The sequence below is a fragment of the Neofelis nebulosa genome, chromosome 4, assembly GCF_028018385.1.
Source record: "Neofelis nebulosa isolate mNeoNeb1 chromosome 4, mNeoNeb1.pri, whole genome shotgun sequence".
Lineage (NCBI taxonomy): Eukaryota > Metazoa > Chordata > Mammalia > Carnivora > Felidae > Neofelis > Neofelis nebulosa.
Genome location: NC_080785.1, coordinates 85,042,780 through 85,067,914, shown reverse-complemented (window position 1 = coordinate 85,067,914; position 25,135 = coordinate 85,042,780). Strand labels below are relative to the sequence as shown.

Sequence of the window (25,135 nt, the reverse complement as noted above, 5' to 3'; positions counted from 1 at the left end):
ATCTTTTTTTGCAAATCATATGATTTGGTTTGTAAGGCACCAGATTAGGTTTTAAAAAAACAGGCTTGACCATTAGCATACTGTATAGCATTTAGAATGGACCTTACAGTACTGAAAAGCTCAATGTTTCTTTTCCACAAAATCTCCTAATTACTCACTCTTACTTCCTACTTCTTATTCATAAAAGCAAAACATACTAGTGTTAAGAAACTGAATTATTTTCCTCTCTGTGGCTTAAAATTGTAATCAATTGTAATAATGCTCCATGTCACTCTGGAGCAAAATGTGAGAATAAGTACTCCATTAAGGACTGTTGTTCAGCCTGAACAGCCTTATGCTATATATTTGACCATACACGGTCCCATTTTTAACTAGGCTGATACAAAATGATATTGTGTTAAAATCTTCAATTCTAAGGTAAAATTCAGCATTGATCACTATTTTTCAAAGGAAAACATGACAGATAAAATTACGTGCATTTCTTTTGCATATAAAATTTCCTACCAACAAGTACATGTAGAGTGAACATTTCATTAGCAGCTCACTGAATAGGAGTAATGGGCCAATAATAAATAGTCTTTATAGTACAGGCACAATTACATATCAGTGAAAACAAATGCCTCTCAAATTCTAGCCAATGAAAATAATATGGGATACTTTGCATTTTTTCATTGTTCTATGATTAAAAATAGACCACAATACAGAAATTTACTACCAAGAAAATTCAGTGTCAGTGATATGTACTGATAGAGCTTTACCAAAATGTATATTTTCAGACCTAAGGACATCAGACATCAAAGACACCCCCATCCTCACTGTGCCAAAGAAACTGAAACATCCAGAGAGCTGACAATATGTTAAAATTTTTATATGAAAACTTTTTGTTTTATAACACTAGTTATATTTCTAGATAAGTTAATATTATTAAAACTAAACACATCACACAGCACCTTTCCTTTTATATCTTGAAAAGTGTACAAGAACAAGAGTGGAAGAAAAAAGGGCTGATTAGAAAAGCCCACAGTCTTTTAGATTCTCTTTGATAATTATGTCTGTAACTGCATCAAACACGAACTTGACATTTTGGGTATCTGTAGCACAGGTCATGTGGGAATAAATTTCCTTATCTTCTTTTTTTAAATTCAGGTCTAGAAACTGGTTTTTGATGTAGTTTCCTGCATCTTCAAATGTATTTGGTCCTTGTTACAAAAAGAAATAAAGAAACGTTAATTACATTTAAAAATGAATGAAGTTAGAAATAATATCAGTAGGTTTTAGCATTTTACTTTGTGTGCTACTATTTGATATACTCACTATTGAAAAATCAAGATGGCAATGGTCACTTATCAGGGATTTATGCAATGTTACGTTGCTGGGAACTATGCTTACCCAGCTGGGTAGGGACTTCATTTGGCTGAAATGCTCACAATACAGTAAGAATACAAACATACATACATAAATAAGCTAGTAATGAAGCTTATATACATGACAAAGGCTGTGCATGTCTCTGTGTATGTGGGTGTGTGTATGTGCTTTAATATGAACTAAAAGAATAGAAATTGGAGATGAGTAGTCTACAAAATGGGGGTGGTATGTGAGCTGGATCTTGAGGGGTAGCTAGAAGAGAGAAGGAAATAGCATGAGTGAAGGCCAAAAGCGGGAGAATGGCCTGTGTCACTAGACTCGAAAGTAGGGTTGAGCAGCAAGTGTGCACTTTGCAGAATCTAGTTGGAATTGTAGCAAATCAAGTAGAAAGGATGGCATGGGTCAGATTAGAGACTATGTTGCTAATTAAACAAAGGGCTTGAAATGACATATGTAAAAGTAGAGACAGCTGTTCTTTTTTTGAAGCTTATTTATTTGAGAGAGAGAATATACAAGCGGCAGGGGCAGAGAGTGAGGGAAATAAAATCTGAAGCAGGCTCCAGCCTTTGAGCTGTCAGCACAGAGCCTGACACAGGTCTCTAATACACAAACCGTGAGATCATGATTTGAGCCAAAGCTGGATTCTTGCTTCACTGACTGAGCCACCCAGGCACCCCAAGACAGCTATTCTTGACTGATGCTTTAGTAGAACTAAATGGAGAGTCGATGAAAGGTGGGCTTGGGAATGTTTAGGCTGGAAGCAGAAGACACAATGGATCAATAAAAATACAAATGGTAATAAACACAAGGTAGCCAAAAGTGATCTGTTGGTGGGCTTTATAACAGAATATACTCGGTGGGAACCTAACACACGATAGGGCAGTAGCATAAAGATTTTCCAAGGAGATGAGATTTTGTTCCCCACTTTATTGTATCTAGGAGAAAAATGCCATGAGGGACAATTGTTATAACCATGTAACATGGCTAAAATCCAAAACACTAACAACACCAAATGCTGGCAAAGATGTTGAGCCATAGGAACTCTAATTCGTTGCTGGTAGGGATGAGAAATGGTACAGCCACTTGGGAAGGCAGTTGGGCAGTTTCTTATAAAGCTAAACATGGTATTAGCATACAGTCCAGCAAATATGCTTCTAGGTATTTACACAAAAACTTATGTGTGCACAGAATCATGAAGATAGATGTTTATAGCAGCTTTATTCAGAATTGCCAGAAATTGGAAGTAATTCAGGTGTCCTTCTATAGGCGAAAGGTTAAAGAAACTAGTTTCTTTATGGAATGGAATACTATTCAACAATAAAAGGAAATGGACTATCAACCCATGAAAAGTGGTGGAGGGAATTTAAATGTATATTGCGTTTAAAAATGAAAGCAAAAATAGTCTGTCAGAAAATGCCATATATTGTATGATTGCAGCTATATGCGTTCTGGAAAGGGCACAGCTATAGATAAAAAGATCAGAGGTTGCCACGAGAGAGAAGGGAGGGGAAAAACATAAATTTATAGTGGAACACAGATGATTTTTATGGCAGTGAAACGATTCTGTGTGTTACTGTCATGGTGGATACATGACATGGATTTGGGAGAGCATACAGAACTGAGTAACACAGAGAGCCCCCACTGAAAACTATAGACTTTAGTTATAGTGTATCAATATCTATCAGTCAGTTGTAACAAATACACCACATCAAGGCAAAATGTTAATAATAAGGGAAACCAGAATGTGACCACAGAGGGAGTATATGGAAACTCTGTATTTTCTGTTCATTTTTCCTGTAAACTAAAGACTACTCTAAGAAATAGTCAATTAGTTAGAAGAAAACATAAAGAGCTTTACTTAGTCTATATTTAGTTTGTAGTATTCAACATGGAATCGTGACTATATTTAATCACATGATAAATGTGTTAACACAGAAATGATAATATTCACAAAGCTAGAGGAAAGATATAAGCAACTGTTTTAGATTAGCATAGTTACTGCGACTGAATACCATGCCTAGTAACATTTGGGTTACCCAAGTATCTCAGTGGTGGAATTGGGCTTCTATTTGTGTTTAAATCATGAAAATTTCCATCTTACATAATATCATTAACAACAGAACATTTAACTATATACGAAAAAAAAAAGTTGTCTCTGAGGGAAAAACAACCCACCTATAGACCTGACATTTATAGTCACTGATTAACAGAATCAGCACTAAAATTCTAGGATCTAGGAAAACTGGAAAGAGAAAATGTCACTATTCTCAAAATCATTCAAACTGTCCTTCGGAAAACTTAATTCTGACTTTGAGAAACCACTGCATTATAAGGTTTCATTGGGGAATATGTAAAAAAATGTCAATTTGGAATATATTGTTTATAATGTTTAAGATAATATAATTTTCAATGTTGTTTAATACATAGAGTAGCAGCCCTGGTCTACCTAACCTCCTGTTTATTGACTAGAGCTTTGCTTTAATGTAGAAGGTTTTCTGTTTATCTGCAAACAGTTTGGATTCTTCCAGTTTGGATCATACACGTGACTCAAGCAATTATCATAAGCCTCAACTTCATAGATGCTACCTGTCAAGATGCAGATAGGAAAATATAGGTCTATGTAAGAATTTAGTGGGGCACCTGGGTGGCTCAGTCGGTTAAGCAACTGACTTCGACTCAGGTCATGATCTCACGGTTTGTGAGTGCTAGCCCCAAGTCAGGTTCTGTGCTGACAGCTCAGAGCCAGGAGCCTGCTTCAGATTCCATGTCTCCCTTTCTCTCTGCCCTTCCCCCGCTTGCACTCTCTTTCTCACTGTCAAAAAATGAATAAACATTAAAAAACATTTTAAAAAGAATTTAGTATGGCATTAAAGAAAGAAGATCTTACCAGTGTATTCTGGAAAGCAGATACTAAGATGCACTTTGGTTACTTTTTCTTGAAAGAGATCCTTTTTATTGAGAAACAGGACAATGGAGGTGGTTGCAAAGTACTTGTGATTACAGATACTGTTGAATAGGTGAAGGCTTTCATGCATTCTGTTCTGTTAGGTATAAAAGATGAGAATGTGTAGGATTATTATTTGCAAAATATTAACATCGGGTATTATAAGCAAAGCTCTAGAAATAACATCTATGTTTGGAAGGAATTCACTGAGTTGGGGAGTGTGGTAGTAATGTCGGAAAGCACAAATGCTTAGGTGTTTGTTTGTTTGTTTGTTTTACCCTGGCCTTGCTTTCCTTTTAGACTTACCACTTCCTCATCTTCCACTAGGACCATGTCATAGGCACTGAGCGCGGCACAAAATATAATGCATGTAACGCCTTCAAAGCAGTGAATCCATTTCTTTCTCTCAGATCTCTGTCCTCCTACGTCGAACATTCTTTAAAAAAAAAAAAAAGAATAGCAAACCTTAGAGATACCTATCAAAAGTTACATTAATATTAACATTTCTAGTTATAAATGAATGCTCTCCTATCTTTAAAAGATTTTATTTTTATTGATTATAAGATATTTTAATTGGTCAATTTGCAGCTCAAGGACTATGGAAAAAGAGAAAGTTTATCTTTTTTTCTTTCATTTTTTTGTATTCATGAAAACTAGATAAAAGATACAATAACTCACATACTGGCTTTGGGGGACTGAGGAATTTTAAGCAGCTTATGGTTTTAGTAAGAAATCTATTAGAGTCGAGAAACTTCGATCAAAGGCTATGCATAGTGTGGAAGTGTTGAAGCACTATATTGTACACCCGAAACTAACAGAATGCTGCATGTTAACTGTACCAGAACAATAATTTAAAAAAAAAAGTCTCTGCATAATCTTAAATGAACAGAACCTACAAAAAGATTGGAAGCCACCATAGTTCTGATACTACAATCCCTGTTTCTTCTCTTACCTCTTGCTACATTCATTTGTTCATTCAAACAATGACTGTTTGCATTTTATGTGCTACACACTGTGCGAGGACTACAAACACAGAGATGAATAGATACAGTCACTAACTTCAAAGAGCTCTCTGTCATGCAGAGAGAAAACCAATATGCTATTATAGTATTATATAATAAATACTCTAATATGCAAGGTAAAATGTGAGCCCAGAGGAAAACTTAAGTCAGCCAGAGTCATCATGGAACCTACTCACAGGAAGTGTTTTAGAATTTGGCCCTCCCCCTGTGTTAGTATTTCGGCAAAAGACTTCATTGTGGACATAGCAACTTGGTAAAGAAACTAGGAGTTTCTATTCTTAAGACCTCCCTTTCCCTTACCCTCCATAAAATACACATACAAAATGCAGTTCCCAACTCATCCTCTTCTTTCCAAGTCCCCTTGTCTTGTGCAAGCCACCAACATTTCTTTTTTTTTTTTTCTTTTAAGTTTATTTATTTATTTTGAGAGAGAGACAGAGAGAGAGCAAGTACACAGGGGAGGGCCACAGAAAGAATCCCAAGCAGGCTCCATGCTTTCAGTGCAGAGCTTGATGCAGGGCTCAATCCTACCACCATGAGATTATGACATGAGCCAAATCAAGAGTCAGATGCTTAATTGTCTGAGCCACCCAGGTGCCCCAAGCCACCAAGCTCCCCAACGTCCCCAACTTGCCCAAGTTCCCCAAATTCCGCAAGCTCGCCATGCTCACCATAGCCACTGCAAAACTCTGTGATTTGCCACAGGCTTCTTAGCCATGGAACCAAACACAGACTGGTTTGATGACCCTTAAGGCTCTGGCTGTTTTGGTTCCTGCTTACTTTTTCCAGCTTAGTTCATACCACTTTCCTCTTTAATCCAGTCCAATCACAAGGCTATTCTTTAAGTGACTTTAGTATAAACCTACTTTTTGCTGCTTCAGGACTACTGCACAGTCACTTTTTTCCTCACATAACTCTGCCTTTTTCGCAACTTGAAGGTCTTACAGTCAGTGTCTCCTTAACAAGGAAGCCTCCTTGGTCATCTATGTAAATGGTCTCTCTTCCTATCCCCATTTAATTTCTATCGCATCACTTTCTTTGCTTCGTAGTGATTGTCATAATCAGTAATTAATTAGTTTGTTTATTTTTTATGGGTTTAATATCTACCATCTTCTTAATAGAATACCAACCTCAGGGCAGGGACTTAACTATATTAGTGACAACTATATTCCCAGTATCAGGCACTATGTCTGACCTACAGTAGACATGCAATAAATATTTGCCGAACAAATGAATATATTGCATGTTAATGGGATGGAGGGTGGATTTCGATATCAAGTGCAGGTGCAAAAGTCATTAAGGAATGAGAGGACATGGCATGTTTAGGGTAAGCACGTAATTTATATTTTGGCGAACATGAAAACTTAGATAAAGCCATTGAGATATATGGCCTGCTCATTATTCATTTATTCAATAAATATTTATTGATCATGCCAGGCATTAGAGATTCAACCTCAAGAAGCTTCTAATTTGCTGGTGGCAGAGAAGGCAGTAGTGCATGTTGTGTGTTTGTGAACAGACATAGGATATACAGATAGAGAGTGTAGGGGTAATTGGAACTGAAGTAATCAGAAACTGCAGTCATTAAAATTTTAGGATGGGGGGTGGAGGCAAGTGGATGTCTGGGGAAAACATTCCATGTAAAGGCAGCAGAGAAAACAGCAAGAGCAAAGGATTTGAGCAGGCAGGCGTAAGGCTGATGAGTCAGGCCAGAAATAGATGAATGAGGCCTTTTATATCACATGAGAAGATATTTATATTAGAATCAGTGGGGAATGATGTGAGATTTGGGGGCAGGGAATTAAAATTGTTTGTTTGTTTGTTTGTTTGTTGTTATATTCGGTCACTTTGATCTGAGTCCAGAAGATAGATTTGATAAGAAAGAGACTAGAGGCAGAGAAAGGAGTTATGGGGCTTTTGTAATAGCTTAACCGCAAGACATTAATTACTAAGAAACATCCAAGCTGCACAAAGATTACAAAGGCAATAACTATACTTGGGATAATAAATGTCAATCAGCTGACATTACTGAAGATAAAAGTATAATACATTGCCCTTCTTTACTACTGCACACTTCATATATGAACCAGGTAGGGAACAAACATATGGAACTGAAAGTCCTCAAATACACACACACACACACACACACACACACACACACACCAGTACAAAAAGAGTTCAGTAGTAGATTGAAAGAGAAGATGCTCACAATATTCATGATAGTGCTTAGGAGTTCAGTGGTTATGTGATTTGGAAATTTAAATCCAGTGTCAATAAAGACTGTTACAGGTGCTGGTAATACCAAGCCCTTTGCAGTTTCAGACTTGCAGTATAAATGGAGGAAGAGGACAGCATTTTGACTTCAAGGTTATATTATGAGTAAATCAATCAACAAACTTAATTGTTAAAAACCAGTCAACACTCTTATGGAAGCAAGGATAATAAATACGCATTCAGACATTTAAATCTGTAGTTTTTTTTTTTTCTATAAAGTAATCTTAGTCTTTTTTTCAGACTTTGAAAAGTAGTTTTATCTATTGAAATTATAACATGTAGTACAGATGGAAATAGTTGGGATCGTGACTTTGATTTCCTCCATAAATGCTCATATCACCAATTGTAATATCTTAATTTTATTTTTTTATTTATTTCTTAAAATTTTTTAATGTTTATTTGTTTTTTTGAGACAGAGAGAGACAGAGCATGAATGGCGGAGGGTCAGAGAGAGAGGGAGACACAGAATCCGAAACAGGCTCCAGGCTCCGAGCTGTCGTCACAGAGCCCCACGCAGGGCTCGAATTCACAGACCGTGAGATCATGACCTGAGCCGAAGTCAGATGCTCAACTGACTGAGCCACCCAGGCACCCCAGTAATATCTTAATTTTATAACATACCTAATAAGAGTTTATTTGCCAGGCATGTAAGCAATCTATAACAATTTACTCAAATTTTAAAATATAAACTTATAGTTTATACATATACATGTAAATATACATATAGTTTATGTACAACTATTGTTTATCTTTTTCAGATGAGACATTAAAGCAACTTGCCCAAGGCTTAGTAATTCAACTAATATCTGTAGAGGCTATTATGTACCAGGCACCATGATAGGTTCTGTGGGTATGATAGTGAACCTCATCATGTGTCAGTCTATTTGCTTAGACCAGAGGTCCCCAACTAGTACATACTGTCCACAGTTAGCTTTAAAACTCTTAAGCTCTCACCAGTGGGCCAGAATTACCTTCACTGTACAGTCTATCCTTCCCCTAAGCCAAACAATAGCTCTATGTATTGTCAAACTGGGCAAAAATGTAAAACTCTCCCCTTACCAGGTGTTTTGTTCCATTATTTTAATGGCGATGGTATAGACCTCCGGGGATCTAGCTATTGTGTATATTCTCCACTTGATCACATGAGTATATGATGGATCATATCTGGTAAAGAACTGTGATACTGTGACTGAACAAAGATGCATCAAGTTGTGGGTTTTGGTGCACAGAGGACTGAATATACATCAGAGTTTTAAATTCCTTGTAGGCTTTTCAAACTAAAACAACTCCTTGTATCTCCACCCACTAGATTTTAACATGTAAATATCTCCATAATTCTTGTTTTCTCTTGTGTTCTAGTCCTCTCTCCAGGGTTTGCTTCCATACTGGACATCCTATAATGGAGAACTAACCTATCATGGAATGAGGGCAAAAGTTGCTAGATGAATAGAATGTTTGTGCTAAGACAGCCCAATCTTCAGTTTCCACAGTAGAAATGATACTGCTGCAGGAACCAAATTCCAGGACACCTTGATTAAGTTTTCCCCACTAAATAGGACTTGGATGAGTTAATTAGCATTTGTTTTTGAGCTTCTTTATCTCTGTTTTTATGGCCAACTAAGTAAGCTATCTGTCTGATAATTTCTTTTTTATTTTTTATTTTTTTTCAAGTTTATTTATTTAAAGAGAAAGAGAGGGAACAAGCAGGGTGGGAACAGAGAGAGGGGAGAGAGGGAATCCCAAGCAGACTCCACTCCATTAGTGCAGAGCCTAATGCAGGGCTCAAACTCATGAACCGTGAAATCATGACCTGAGACGAAATCAAGAGTTGGACCCTTAACGAACTGAGCCACCCATACCTGATAATTTCTTTTTTAAAATCACTTTTATATTTTCAATTAGATTATATTCAAAAGTTACAAATCTGACAGGGTGACTTAGTATAACTGCTCAGATTCCTAGCATGGTGGTCATATATTTTACCTCAAAGAGGGTAATCTCATATTAATAGTTTTGAATAAGAAAAAAAATTGCAGGGAACCCCTTGCAATGAAAACGGTAATAAGAATGATCAAGGTATGAGTATTACCAATTTATGGACTCCTAGGGGAATATAAACTCCCCAGGAAAAGGGAAAAACAGAAATTTCATATACTTCCCATGTATTTCTTTTCTACAATGTAATGATACCAAATGGCTTTCCCCAAAAATAGAATGTTTGCAAAACCTTTGAGATGAGAGTCAAAGCAAGCCCAGCAATCTCACTGGCTCTCTGCTGACTTTCTCTGATCATTCAGCGTCTTCAAAGCCTACTGTTGATATTAACATCTTTGTGTAAGGGTAGCTCTTCTCTTCAGGTAAATGTATAAAATCAGTGAGGGGTATAAAATGTAGTATGACCCTTAGCCGACAGTTCTTTTAACCTATCATGCAGCCTCCACTAAACACATTTTAATAGGCTTAGCTTTCTCCCAAGGAAGGGAGGACAAAGATCTGCCCTCTGAGTGTTTCGTTATGTTGATAAAAATGACTTTTGAAAGTCTTAGATTGCATGCCAATAACCTACTCATGTTATGACTCACTTGATAAACAGTGGTGTGTGTGTATATATGCATGGGAGCAGGTTGACATTAGAGACAAAGGTCCAGGAAGCATTGGCCATTGCTCTAATGTCATCTGCCATTACAGAATTGAAATGTTCATTAGCAGATCAAACCAACATCTGGAGTTTTGTTTTCATATTGAGTGTACTGGATATAATGTTAGCTCTAAGAAGTTACATTTTGTTTTCCTGCTATCGTAGTCCTTTCTTGTCATACATCTCTCTTCACTTTTAACTCTTTCTCTAAGTTTTAATTTGGGGCTTATTTTAGAGGTGTAAAGCATTACAATCTATTGAAACATTTTCAAGATTCCCAAAGTAGAAGCATTTACTTATATATTTCATTGAATAAGTATTCTTCTATATAAAAATATATTTAAGAATGTATATGAGTATATATAAATATATAAGTATATGGGAGTATGGATACATATATATTCCATCATGACCATTCTGTGAAAAACAAAAGTAGAAATCAGAGAAAAACATTCATTTCTGCTGACTGAACACTTGGATTCGTCAAATCTACATAACAATTAATGAGGTAAATGTACATGTGATACAGATTGAGTATCCTTAATTCCTTGAGCAGTTAAGGTAACCAGAGCCTTAATGATATTGAATAGAACATGCAGTTCTCATTTTGCATTTTGCATGAAGTTTTTTAATGTATATTTTGGTAATACATATTTTCTTATTAATTCTGATATTTAAGTCAGAATTCTTAAATTAAAAAAAAGTTTTTAAATGCCTGAGTTGTATGATACAACTAAAAATCCACAGGCAAGGCTTTTAGGTGATAGCTGAACATTGATTATTTGTTAAACTACCCATGGTATTAATATAGGGTGAACTGCCAGAGTTTTATATTAAATAGTTGGCTTTACATTAAACAGTTGTGTTTTAAAATCTATTTTAAACAGTTTGGAAAGCTATTGAATTTTATGGGTTTGTGTCAAACAGTTGGCTAAATATTTAACCACACAAGATTATTCACAGTTCATATTAGATAGATTATAATGAAATAATCTGTACTTCATAGCAATTAAAAATTATTGCATAATCTACGCTAAAAAAAAACCGAAAATCTAACCTGATTTGGAATTTATTTTAAATTATTCTGTTGGTGGAGCTTTTTTAAGATATTTGACCATATAATATTAAACCATCTTAAGATGGCAACATATTAAAGGGCCAGGATAGATCTGTGTCACCACCACACAGCCATCACAAAATAGCCTAACCAAGTCTTTCTCTGGTGCCAAGTTCTCAAAATAGATTAGGACAGATATTTGCAGACAAAAAAGATATGCACAGAGATCATTCTAAATCCCTTCACTGCTTGTATATAAAAAACAGAATCAAAAGGAGTTATAACCATAAAACAGTCAGGGTCTCTAAATGCTCATAATTGTTAATAACATTATATACTTGCTACAAAATGTGTGTGTGTTTGTTTGGAACTTGATATGCCCACTAGATAATTCTCTAATTATTGAATAGTATAATTCACAAAGTCATTAAAATATATCACTAGAATAAATTAGACATGTTACATAGCTTATTGTCTTGATAATACTAACCATGAACATACTTGAAACAAATATATAGCTATACATGAGTGATTGCTCTGTGAGATCTAATAGAGAAGGACAAAGCTAATTTGAGATCTAGCAGCTGAGTAGACAATCAGACTCACTCCTAAACTGATTATGCCCCCACAGAAATAAACAGAGTGCATATGATCAATTTGAAATTTAAGAAAATTATAATGTATCTCATAGATCCACTCAAATATTGTTGAGAATAGTTATGTTGAATTTATAAAAACCTAAAACTCTATGTTGTAATAATTGCTGACCTCTCTTCCTCGACTTCCATATAGTTTTATGTCCTCTTAATTCTATTGTTTAATTGTGGAACAAATTAGGGAGAAAGTGGTTTCTCTATCATTGTTGGATAAATCATTATAAATCTGTAAGTTCTTCGTCCTGAGGGATTATTTTATAACAATAAAAGAGCTCACACTTGTGTTTTCCATTTACATAGTACTTTAACATTTGTAAAGATAATTTATTTTACATTTGACTGTTGGAGTTCTGGTTTGATAAGAACTCTAAGGTAATTTCCATTAAATTAGGTGATACAGGAAGATGATACAGTATCTTAACAGACAGAATTTTTCATTTTGATGTTCCTGTTTAAAATTCTAGAGTTCTCTAGTTTAGTATGCAAATTAAATCTTTAGTTTTAAATAGTCATAGGATGATTTATGCTATGTGAATTCAAATCAATGCTAATGCAATATATTTTAATACCTGGGCACTTACTGAAATGAAGTTGGAAGGTATCTTATTTTTAGACTTTCTATTTTGAAACACTACCAAATTTTATACTATAAAAGTCTGTGTACTTTTAGATAATCCTATTCAGCACTTCAAAAAAAAACCAAGTGATTTAACTGTGGAAATTATTAAGGGATTAATATATCTCAGTTGCGGTGACTAAGCTTAAAAACGTAATTAAATGATTTTAAATAGTTCCTTAAGAAAAAGTATAGTTGCCTTTTTTATATTTTGTAGTAAAATTTAAATACTTTCAAAACTTCATTGTTTAAATACTTGTTTTTAAAGAAATTCCCTGCATTTGAGTTATTATCCTTCTCCATTTCCTAACAGAAGATGCCTTTAATAATACACCCTCTTCAGGAAGAAGAAAAACAAAACATTAAAACAAAAGAGCTGCAAACCTGTTTGAATGAATGCAAAGAGGTTGTATTTGTGTGGTATAGAAACTGTTACGTCAAAAGAAATCCTAACTTGGTTTCACAATCCAATTCACAAACACCTTCCATTTCAGCATTGATGCTGTCATAGAGAATTAGCAAGTCCTTTTCTTATTCCTTCATAAGCACCGACAATATATGAAAGCAGCATAGGCAATCACCTGTCTATATTACTTACGACAATGCCTCACAAAACACAGAACTACAAAAGAATGGGAAAATGGTACACCAATAGGGGTTTAAAGGTATACTCTGAAGAGGTCTATTATGAGGTAATATATCTTTAAAATAATGTTTTATTTATTAATTGCCTTTTTTAATTTTTAGAGAAATAGGGAGCATGAGCAGGGGAGAGCGGCAGGGGGAGAGAGAGAACCTTAAGCAGGCTCCATGCTCAGCACAGAGCCTGACACAGCGCTTGATCCCACGACCATGGGATCATGACCTGATCAAGAGTAGTGTGCTCAACTGACTGAGCCAGCCAGGTACCCCTAAAATCGTTTTTTTTAAATATTAATGCAAATGCTGTATTCTATTCAGGATATAATTTTTTAAAATTCTGTGAGTATTATTTGCTACTGAGTGAAATAGATGTTCCAAATAATGGACATGACTTTCTGAGGTTTATGTGTTCATTGGCAATTGTCATGTCCCTGGTTTCAGAAGCACAGATGTGCAAAGGTACTGAGGCTTGCCAACTCAGAGATATCTCACAAACAGGTCCTTTTCTCTCTCTGTAGGGAGTTATGAATGACCAAAAACATTTGAAGAAGCACTTACTCTACAGAAAAAAAGAATGGTTTCTTTTTTTTTTTCTAATTTGTTTTTTAACGTTTATTTATTTTTGAGGGAGAGAGAGAGTGAATGAGTGGGGTTGGGGCAGAGAGAGAGGGAGACACAGAATCCGAAGCAGGCTCCAGCCTCCAAGCTGTCAGCACAGAGCCTAACGCAGGGCTCGAACTCGTGAAATCATGACCTGAGCCAAAGTCAGATGCTTAACCGACTGAGCCATCCAGGTGCCCCTAAAAAAGAATGGTTTCTGTCCCAATTTACCTAACAGCCCACAATGACATGCAGTGCAAGAAGTGTGGTTTTTGAAGTTAGAAAGATGTATGTTCTAATCACATTTCTAACACTTCTTTTTTTTTTCAACTTTTTTTTTTTATTTTATTTTATTTTTGGGACAGAGAGAGACAGAGCATGAACGGGGGAGGGGCAGAGAGAGAGGGAGACACAGAATCGGAAACAGGCTCCAGGCTCCGAGCCATCAGCCCAGAGCCTGACGCGGGGCTCGAACTCACGGACCGCGAGATCGTGACCTGGCTGAAGTCGGACGCTTAACCGACTGCGCCACCCAGGCGCCCCTCACATTTCTAACACTTCTATGTATGATATTGAGGAAATCTTTCACCTCATTTTAGCTTTAATTTTTTTCTTTATCCAAAATAAGGACAGCAATACTCAGGTCAACATGTTATAATGAGCATGTAAAAATAGGGTATATATAGTGCTTGGCATCACACATTTATTCATCCAGCAAGAACTGACAGTACACCTACTCTGTGCTGGCCACTGTGATAATCACAGGAGACGGCACTGTAAACAGACATGACCCTGGCCTCCAGGAGCTCAGAGCATAGGAGACAGAAACAGAAACAAAGGAGGAAACAAATAAAGAAACAAGGAAACTTCACACATTAGTAAGTTTTTGTTTTTTGTGTTTTTTTAAGTAACAAAATAGTCTGATATTTCAGTGTTACAAAGGCATTGGCTCCCACTGGTATGGCTAGTGAGAGCTGTTTACATTTCTTCCCAGTGCGCATTCAGTGACCTCACTTTGCTAGGTTGCAATTAACCATTGTTAGGGTATTTATAGCAAGGGAATCCTCAAGAGCCATACATCAGGCTTTCCCTCTCCCTGTGTCCCAGAGATCCTATTGATATGTTTACCAGTACGCTACTGGGTGTAGTAGTGACAGGGATGTGAGGCGATGGGTAACAGAATGAATAAGTCTCCATGAGGCGATAGTTTCTGATTTGGGAACCTAATGATAAGAAGGAGCCAGTCCTTCTCATCCAGCGTCAGAGCATTTTAAGCAAAGAGAAGAACAAGGTCCTAAGGTTTGGAATGTTCAAGGAACAGATATATATAGATATATAGATATAGATATAGCTATAGATATAGATATAGATATATGCCATATATCTATATCTATATATATGGCAGATAATTTGTGAAAGTGACTATTTCTGAGAAGATACTAAGTTGGTGTTGCAGAGAATGACTGAATTATAAGCTTCTAGGTATTCATTATGTGATACTAATTTTCATAACTGGTTTATGGCCCAAGCGATCTAAAATCCAGAAAATTCCATTAGCTTGTGTAATGCTTTGACAGGGTTAGGAGGGGCAGAGGGACCAAGCAATTGGACTTGGACTCCCATGGGAAAACCTTAGAAACTGGATCAAAAACCAGAAGCCTGGAGAACGTAGTTGCCAAAGAGGAACAACGATGACAGGACCGAAAACAAACTGCTTATGTTTGCCAAGAGTGGATGTGGATCCAAATCTTTGTGGCCACTTTATCCTGGTTTGATCTTTGGGTCATCTTTCAGAAAATTAACTATTGGTGGACCTGAGATTTGGGTGTAAATTTTGAAGGGCTTTATTTGATATTAACTCGAAAATATCCTGGCCATCTCTGTAATATCTATTCTAATTAGATATTACGTCTCACCACTTCTAATACTAAAAAAAATTTAAAGCTTTTATCCCACTGAAGTGAATTTTGCCTCACAAGTGGATACAGATAATTCATGTCACTTTCGTTGTTTTTCTACTTTTTAAAAGTATTCCCATTTTGTGTACATGAATGGGTTTACTAATTGTATTTTTATTAATTTTTCATTATTTAGTGGTACATCTGGAACCTGGTTTTAATGTTTAATAGTCCATCTCATCAACAATCCATAGGGAGAGGCAGTTAAATATGATGATGTTTTATAGCACTATGGTTTGGATTTCCAATTCTTGGTTCAAAAAATGAGTGGTTTTGGGGTGCCTGGGTGGCTCAGTTGGTTAAATAAGTATCTGACTTCGGCTCAAGTCATGATCTCATGATTTGTGGGTTCGAGCCTGCGTCAGGCTCTGTGCTGATAGCTCAGAGACTGGAGCCTGCTTTGGATTCTGTGTCTTCCTCTCTTGCTGCCCCTCTCCTGGTTGTGCTCTGTCTCTCTCTCAAAAATAAACAAACATTAAAAACATTTTTTTAGAAAATGAGTGATTTTGCACTAGCATTTCTAGAAAGGTCTTGATAATGTGACAGCAATAAAAATACTGGACTCATTTTCATACCCAAACCATGCTTATAAAACAGGCCTTGTTATTTCAGTAAACGGCATCACATTCAAATAGTTCTCCTCTCAATTATTTGCATCATTTTAAATTAAGGAAATGAATTAATAAGAGTATTTCAGGCAAATGAGAGAGTAGGAAGGCAAAGGAAATAGTATCCGTGGCACCTGTTACTTAAATTTAATTTAAATACATTTTCTTTTCTTTTCTTTTTTTTAAGTAGGATATCAGTTTCAAGTAAGAGGAAAATAAAATCTAGCTACCACCTGGTCAATACAGAGGCATTTTTCTTGGAGGAAGTATTGGGACTTAGGGTGGGGGGTAGGGTGCAGGGCTATAGGAAGGCAATAAGGGAAAGTAGCACCGACAGTGAGCTAGGAAGGCCTAGAAAGTATGCCTAAGGTTCACTGGGCTTGAATATGGGTTAGACCTTTCTCTGTTAAAAAAAAAAAAAAAAAAAAAAAAAAAAAAAAAAAAAAAAAAAAAAATATATATATATATATATATATATATATATACATTCACATATACATATATATATTTATATATATATGAAAAATTAAAAATATATATATACATATTGAATATTTCAGTTGATGATTAGAAAAGACATTGTTCATACCTGAAATGCAAATCTTTGAAGGAGAATTGAGTTTCAATGATTCCAGTTGTTTTCACTCGAGAATGTAAAACGTCTTGCTCATTTGGGACATATCCAGGAGCTGTGATTCTATCTACATCATTAAGGTAGCTAATACAACAACAAAAATAGCATATATTTTTAAAATTTGCATTTGAAGATACCAGGATTCAGTACAAATGAATTTTTACTTCAGGGTCCATTAAAATTATTAAACTCCAGACTGGTTCTCTCTAACCCTGCTCATCAGAGCTTGGTGGACAGATGCTGCAGAATACTAAGTGTGGCACACACATGACCAATGGAGGCCTCTTGTAAAGACATCTAGGTCTGGGTGCCTGGGTGGCTCAGTTGGTTAAGCATCTGAGTTTTGATTTCAGCTCTGGTCATGATCCCGGGGTCATGGGATTGAGCCTGACCTGGAGACCCGTGTCAGGCTCCTTGCTAAGTCATGGAGCCTTCTTAAGATCCTTTTTCTCTTTCCCTCTGCCCCTCTCCCCTGCTTGTGTACCCTCTCTCTCTAAAAAAAAAAACAAAAACAAAAACTAGATCAATAGTACCTTAGCCTGCATTTTATGTGTATGTAACAGAATTGATGTTATACAGATATATTTCAGAGAAAAGTTCTGTTTCCAGGTTTTGATCATCCCCCAAAACGTCCTATCTTGTAATGGTAGTCACTAGATTATCTTCAAAATGCTGTAATTTGAATTTAGGCATTTTGAATTTTAAGGGAGTTATTGGTTTTCATAACTTGAAGTTTGTCCTGTTGTTCTCCATGGATTGTCTAGCTTAGGACTCTGGACAATTTGTATGAAGTGCCATGATTATATACAGTTAGCACAATAAAAGAAAATATTTTGATTTTCTTGCTGGTTCACGATGGAACTAACTCATGTCATTGCTGAGCCATTCAGGGGACAGAAGGCTGAACTTAGACATTGCACCCACTCCTATCTCTCTTCTCTTCCACCAATGTGTCAGTATCCTTACCTCTTTCCTGGACCACATATTTAAAAACCCTACTGTTAGCAAGCTGAGTACTGCCCTGGTTTTGCCCACAGGATCTAGAGGTGCTGAGAAGCAGAAATAGATCTGAGTAAGCCGTGTGCTCCACAAGAGTCTGTTAGATTAGAGGAAAGAAGCTGCTCTTTGCCTCCTTCTTGAAATCAGATCATGTCTTTAAACTAAAACAAAGTATCCCATTGCTTTAAAAACAGTTGAAAACCACAATTCTAGACTTTGAATATAAGGCTTTAGTAGTTTAGCAATATGGCTATTTCTGTGAAAATGTTTAATAGTGACAATAAAAGCCTGATAAGGTTTTTATGACAAAATTGGTCATTATATTAAAACTAAGTTTACATGTATAGCTAAATAGGAAGATTATGATGGGCATACATCTATCCAGAAAGAATTTGAGAGGTAGAATCCAGCTAAATATTAGTTATCATTCAAAAGTTGAATTTTTCAGGGTCTAAGTTGAAGAGTTGTTATGTGTTAGCACCTCACATCATGCCTTGAAAAGCAAAACTATTTTATCCTTTTTTAAAAAATAAATTCAACAGCAATATGGGTAATTTATTCTCGGAGGATCTTTCTGCTTTTGAGCTGAAACAAATTGAGTGAACGCCTCAAAGGGATTTTGGCTAAATGACAAATAGGTGATCATAGTTCAGAAACACATTTATGTATGATAGGAAAATTTATTACTGTGCTTTATTCTAATAAAGCTTAATTTTTCTTAAAAGCAAGGGACAAATCAAGAAACAGATATATCAGCAGAAAATATTGGAAGCTTTTTCCAGTTTATCTATTTTCTGTTTTGTGAAGCAAGACCCTTTGTGAATTCTCTGTTGACTAAGTCTGCACATACGGCTGGTCAGTTGATTCATGCAAGAACAACAAAAACATACCTGTCAACATAGAGATTCAATTCATTTTAATGATAGCTAAATGAATACTTTGGTAAAGACACTTTTAATGTACTTTCATTTGCATGTGTAAATGATTTCAAGCAAAGCAGAAGCATTAGCAGAGTGACAAATTTGCATTTAAGAGGCCTGCTTTTGAATTTTGAGATTTGAATGCTCAGGCCTGTGGTCTAGAACTGAAACCAGAGGCCCTAAATACATATAGCTCAAATCAGTTTAAAAAAAATACCTGATTTTTTATTTATTTTTGGGACAGAGAGAGACAGAGCATGAACGGGGGAGGGGCAGAGAGAGAGGGAGACACAGAATCGGAAACAGGCTCCAGGCTCCGAGCCATCAGCCCAGAGCCTGACGCGGGGCTCGAACTCACAGACCGCGAGATCGTGACCTGGCTGAAGTCGGACGCTTAACCGACTGCGCCACCCAGGCGCCCCAAAACTTCTGGAATTTAAACAGCACACTAGATGGCCTCAATCAGTAAGCCATGAAGTATTAATAAAACTCTTTCCCCTCTTTGTCACTGTCATGCCCTTTTTCCTTCAGCTTCCTAGTAGTACAGGTGCGAGCAGGGAGGTGTTATGTTGCCAACAACATGCCCTTCCCTACTCTGATTAAGATTCACTACTTTGTTAGCCTAAACTTGAAGTGGCTCTAGGTTTGAGAAAATATAAGTATCCTATTTTGACCAAAACAAAACAAAACAAAACAAAAAAGGAACAATGGGGAAAAGAGCGAGAGGGGGAAAGGGAGAAGAGGAAGAGAAAGGAAAAGGGAAGGGAGAGAAGGAAAGAGGCCATTGCTCTATAAAATATGTATGAAATAGACATGAGTGTGGGACTGATCTAATATGATATTTAGTTTCAAAATGTGAATGCAATTCAGTATTTGAAAAAACTCTGTTAATTTTTGGAAGAAAGCAATGGCCATTCAACTATTTTTCTTAATAAGTGTTTTCTTTAATCTTCCTTTTAAGGACCTTTGAGGGCAGGGAGTATTAACAATTTAAATTTTGGGTGGTTTTCAAATGAAAATTTTCTGAAACAGGTTGGGAGTGAAGGTGGAGAGGTGTTTTACTACTCTCTAAATCAATCAGGGTATTTAAAACCATTATTATATGGGCAATATTCACAAAATAGGTGCAAGTAGATACTGTGTAATGATGTTTAACGTGAACAGATAAATACTTTTAATATGAATCTATAACATGATAGTTCTGTAAAATATTTATTTTGTGTGTCAAAACAAAAAATCTGAAACTAAAGGCTAGAAGGTCTAGAAAATACAATACAGGGTCATTTCATCTTCCCACTTTGACAACACAATATATAATTTTTTTCTGTTATTAAAGAGTAAAGTATTTGGTAAACATAATGATTAATATAATTGCAAATACACTTCTTACAATATTTGAATGGAGAAGTCATGCTTAATTGATAATGTATATCCAAAACCAAATATATTAATTACAGCTATTGAAGGGGTTCAGGACAACACCCCAGTTCCCCAGAATGTGTCACTTTGGTATGTGGATTATTTTGAGCTGAAGGCACTTGAGACCCTGCAGGCTGAAGAGAAATCTTGCCCCTCCCTTAACTGTATAGAAGAATCAAAACTGGGGGTCTTTCCCAGAATAAGTGTTATTAGGAGAGATAAATTTTATGAGTGACCCATCTATATGGCAGGGCAAACCTCTAATTACCAAACATCTGCTGTTATCCCCCTTTGAAGTTGATTCCTTCCCTCTGAAGTCCCAGGCCCCACCCTCTTCTCCTTAGTTCAGGATGACATATAGACCTCATTTTGCCTGTCTTTGGAATTTCCGTGTCTATGTGGTTCCCTGTATGTATACCAATTACATTTCATTTTTTCCTGTTAATCTGTCTTGTGTCAATTTGATTCTGAGTTCAGCTAGAGGGACCTTTGAGGGGATAGGAATTCTTGCCCCCCAACACTATCTCTCCTTCCTTCTCTAGCGTTTTGTTAAGCAAAATTTTATGAGAATATTCCACAATTAAATTTCTTATTGTGACTGCCCTTATCAACGATTCATAAAGAAAAATAGAGTTTTCTATAATGCACAGAGTTGTCTTAGTATTAAAATATGGCTAGGCACTGGGACACATAAAACAATTAAATGAGTTTAATAATCACATGATGATATTCCTTCTCTACTTCATCAAAGAGATGAGAGCAAGACATCCTCCAAGGGCTTTGGAATTTAAAATGAACATGAGTGACTAATCACAGAAGACTGTTGTTGTTAGCTTTTCCTAAAATTTATACAGTTTGTTTTCTCTCCATAATCCTTCTGACCATCACGATTAGAAAGCTGAAGTATCATGCAAGTTTCATTGTTCTATCCTCAAATAATCTTTCATTTGCTTCACTTTTACATCACCTTTTAAGTAGTACTAACATGTTCTGTTGTGAGTTCATCAAAAGAACTGTATTTATACCTTTTTATATATGAGTATGCATGGACAGATACATAGAATAAGTAATTATATTAATTTGCATACATGTACACACATGCGTGCAGGCTTATAACCAGAGTATAGGTTAAGAACTGCTTACTAAAATAGAAATTTAAAATAATTTTGATAATGAAATTATAAATGGTATCATAACCTAATTTTATTGTGGCTGATAATTGCCTACTGGATGATATTAGCTGTGAAAATTATATAATCTTTCTTGAGACTCAAACAGTATCCCACAAAATACAAATGTTTTGAAAATCATTACTTTCTTCTAGAATTCTGTATCATGTTCATCAAACCAATTGAGTCAAAGAATGTGTCATCAATAAAATTATTTTAGAAGAATATTTAAGTAATATGATGAGAGACGAATGAATAGCCCAAAACATCAGTGTGTATGCCACCAATCTGCGTTTACATTGAGAACAGTGCACACAGATGAATCCTTTTCATTTGGGAGAAAATAGTTGCAAAATGTGGGTATTTTCAGGCAAATACTTTCAAAATTATTTTAAAAGCTCCTTTGCTTATAGTTTTACATTTCATGATGTCACCTTGATCTATATTTCTCTTCAACTTCTTTTTATTTTAGTGTAACAAGACGTAAAGCTATTTACTTTCCTCATTTGTGATGACAAATGTAGAGTCTGAAGAATTATAGTTTATTTATTTATTTATTTAAATATTTTTTTTTTAAATGTTTAACATTTATTTATTTTTGAGAGAGACAGTGTGAGCAGGGAAGGGGCAGAGAGAGAGACACACACACAATCCAAAGTGGGCTCCGGGATCTGAGCTGTCAGCACAGAGCCCAACATGGGGTTCGAACTCACGACTGTGAGATCATGACCTGAGCTGAAGTCATCCACTTAACTGACTGAGCCACCCAGGCGCCCCTGAAGAATTGTAATTCTTAACTTAAATGTTTCAACTATAATTCCTGTTAAATGCATTCACTTACTAAGCTGCTGAGTCATTGAGGTGATATTCAGATGCCCTTTCAAAGCAGGTCTGAACTCCTGGGTCTCTCCAGAGTCTTTTTATCACCTCAGCCAGTTCAGGTGTCATGCCACCATCTTGCAGAGTGTTCGCCATCACACAAAGTTGTCGTTGGTCTTCCTATAGCAATGTTTTTAAAAGAATGATAAAAATGTGTTGTTATGTGGAATCACATATCCTTTTAATAGGGCATTTCAATTTTATTCTTGTTGGTTCTTTGCATGTTTATTTTTGAGGGAGAGCACAAGCAGGTGAAGAGCAGAGAGAGAGGGGGGATAGAGGATCCAAAGCAGGCTCAGTGGTGACAGCAGCAAGCCCGATGTGGGGCTTGAATTCACCAACCGTGAGATCACAACCTGAGCTGAAGTTGGATGCTTAATCAACGGAGCCACCCAGGCACCCTAAATTTTATTATTTTCATCTTATTCCTTGAGGTAATAATTCTGTTAATGCAATCTTAAATTTCCTTATTTTTAAAAGTGTTTATTTATTTTGAGAGAGAGAGTACACATAAATGGGGGCGGGGCAGAGAGAGAGGGAGAGAGAGAATCCCAAGCAGGGTCTGCACTGTCGACTCAGAGCCAGATGTGGGGCCCAATCTCACAAACTGTGAGGTCATGATCTGAGCCAAATTCCAGAGTCAGATGCTTAACAGACTGAGCCATCTAGGCTCCCCTGAGTTTCCTTATAATGGCTGGGTGAAGAGTCCTCTATTATAAAATCTATGTAACCTGATTTGGTAAATTTAGGATATTTTAGGATATGTCATTAACTTCTGAATGTAATGTCAGAGGGGATAATGTAAACCGATTGAGTTTTCAGAGTCAAAATGCAAGGATAAAAGGGTAACAATTCTGATATAATCTGGCACTTCTCATTTTGATCATTGCCATGTATTTTCCAGGAAATAAAAATACCATGAAGGAATTAGAGATAACATGGAAAATAAAACTCAGTATAATTTACCAACAAGTATTGTTTGCAATCATATAAATAAAGCCGCGATAAGTATTTTGATATACACATGGTTTTTGGACATCTGTACAGGTGTTGTTTGCATGACTTTGAGGCGAATCAATAGGATAGAGGTGAAGATTTCATTAAGAAAATAGAAGAGAAGGAAAAAAAAAGAAAAAGAAAATAGAAGAGAAGGAAAAGAAGAAAAGAAGAAAAAAATGAAATAAAGGGGGGAAAAAAGCAGATATTGTGTTAGTCCTGATGGGATATTTGAAGGTGAGAAGGACAGAAGAAAATCAAACTTTATCAACTAAATAAAATAGTCAACAGTTTATCTAAACTAATAAAGCAATTTTATGACAAAAAAAATTAAGGTTAAGAATTTAAGTTCCAAAGGAATTAAGTTATTGACCATGATACTGGACCAGGCAAATGAAGTCTGGGTTCAAATCCCTGTTGTCAGACTCCAAAGCTCATACTCTTTCTAGCACATAGTATTATAACAAGTTATAAGATAGCGCCTATAATATCTCACAAAATCCTCACAGCACTAGTCACATAGACAGCATTTTTCTCCATTTTACAAATGAATCTAAAACTAGAAGGTTGATTTGCCAAACCAATAAGGACAATGAGCTTCAGAAGAGTCAAACCCAAACTACTTTGTACAATGTCAGGTGGCTACCAGTGAAGAATTATCAATGGGAACTTGCTGCTTTTCTGATACAAGTCAATTTATTATTTTAAAATAGTAAAAATGGCTTATTTCACCATTTTATTAAAAATCTGTTCTTTGTGGGGCGCCTGGGTGGCTCAGTCGGTTAAGCGTCTGACTTCGGCTCAGGTCACGATCTCGCAGTTTGTGAGTTCAAGCCCTGCATCGGGCTCTGTGCTGACAGCTCAGAGCCTGGAGCCTGCTTTGGATTCTCTGTCTCCTTCTCTCTGCCCTTCCTCTGCTCATGCTCTGTCTCTCTCTCAAATATAAATAAACATTAAATTTTTTTAAAAAAAATCTGTTCTTTGCATTAAAAACTAAAGTTATGTCTCTCCTTCTTAAAGAGAGGTTCTGTTAAGACTAAAAATCTTACATCTTTCTTCATATTCAGATTTTACTGCTAATCCAAACAGATTACATAGATGAGCATTAACCAAAAATTGTAAAATGGCCAAAATCTAAAGATTGAACCCATTTTCCTATATTGGCATAGTGTAAAGTTTTAAATCCTTCTTCCCAATTAGTTAGATGTGAGAGAGCACTGCAAATCCAGCGAAATATGACCCAGCCAGTTTAGCTGGCATCATCCCATGTGCCTCCTTCACTATTAAGGTGTCATTCAGGACAAATGATGCAATGAAACAGCTGTTCGAACCAGTTTGTCCTTAAAGGGAAAAAAATGACATGCCTTATTAACATATCTTTACGAACCAAGCTAATTTCTAATATACTCTTTCATTTAAAATTTTTTTCCAATTTCAACCTAAATACGCTTTATTTGAATAGATAACCATCATGAAAATCGTCTCACCTTGAACATGTAAATGTCATAAAGTGTTCTTCGGCCACCATTTCTTTTTTTTTTTTTTCAACGTTTTTTATTTATTTTTGGGACAGAGAGAGACAGAGCATGAACGGGGGAGGGGCAGAGAGAGAGGGAGACACAGAATCAGAAACAGGCTCCAGGCTCCGAGCCATCAGTCCAGAGCCCGACACGGGGCCCGAACTCACGGACCGCGAGATCGTGACCTGGCTGAAGTCGGACGCTCAACCGACTGCGGCA

At 36.2% G+C, this 25,135-nt stretch overlaps 1 protein-coding gene across 1 annotated transcript in view; it reads right to left on the bottom strand.

The window, feature by feature from the left end:
• Positions 1–251: 251 nt before the first annotated feature.
• Positions 252–25,135, bottom strand: part of GNAT3 (G protein subunit alpha transducin 3) — a 61,944-nt gene continuing 37,060 nt past the window's right edge. The window contains exons 4-8 of the mRNA XM_058725274.1: positions 22,363–22,520; positions 16,970–17,098; positions 4,616–4,745; positions 4,253–4,406; positions 252–1,199 (exon numbers count right to left, since the gene is read on the bottom strand). Coding sequence (XP_058581257.1) covers positions 1,009–1,199; positions 4,253–4,406; positions 4,616–4,745; positions 16,970–17,098; positions 22,363–22,520 — 762 coding nt within the window. The 3' untranslated portion in view covers positions 252–1,008. The remainder of the gene's footprint in view (positions 1,200–4,252; positions 4,407–4,615; positions 4,746–16,969; positions 17,099–22,362; positions 22,521–25,135) is intronic.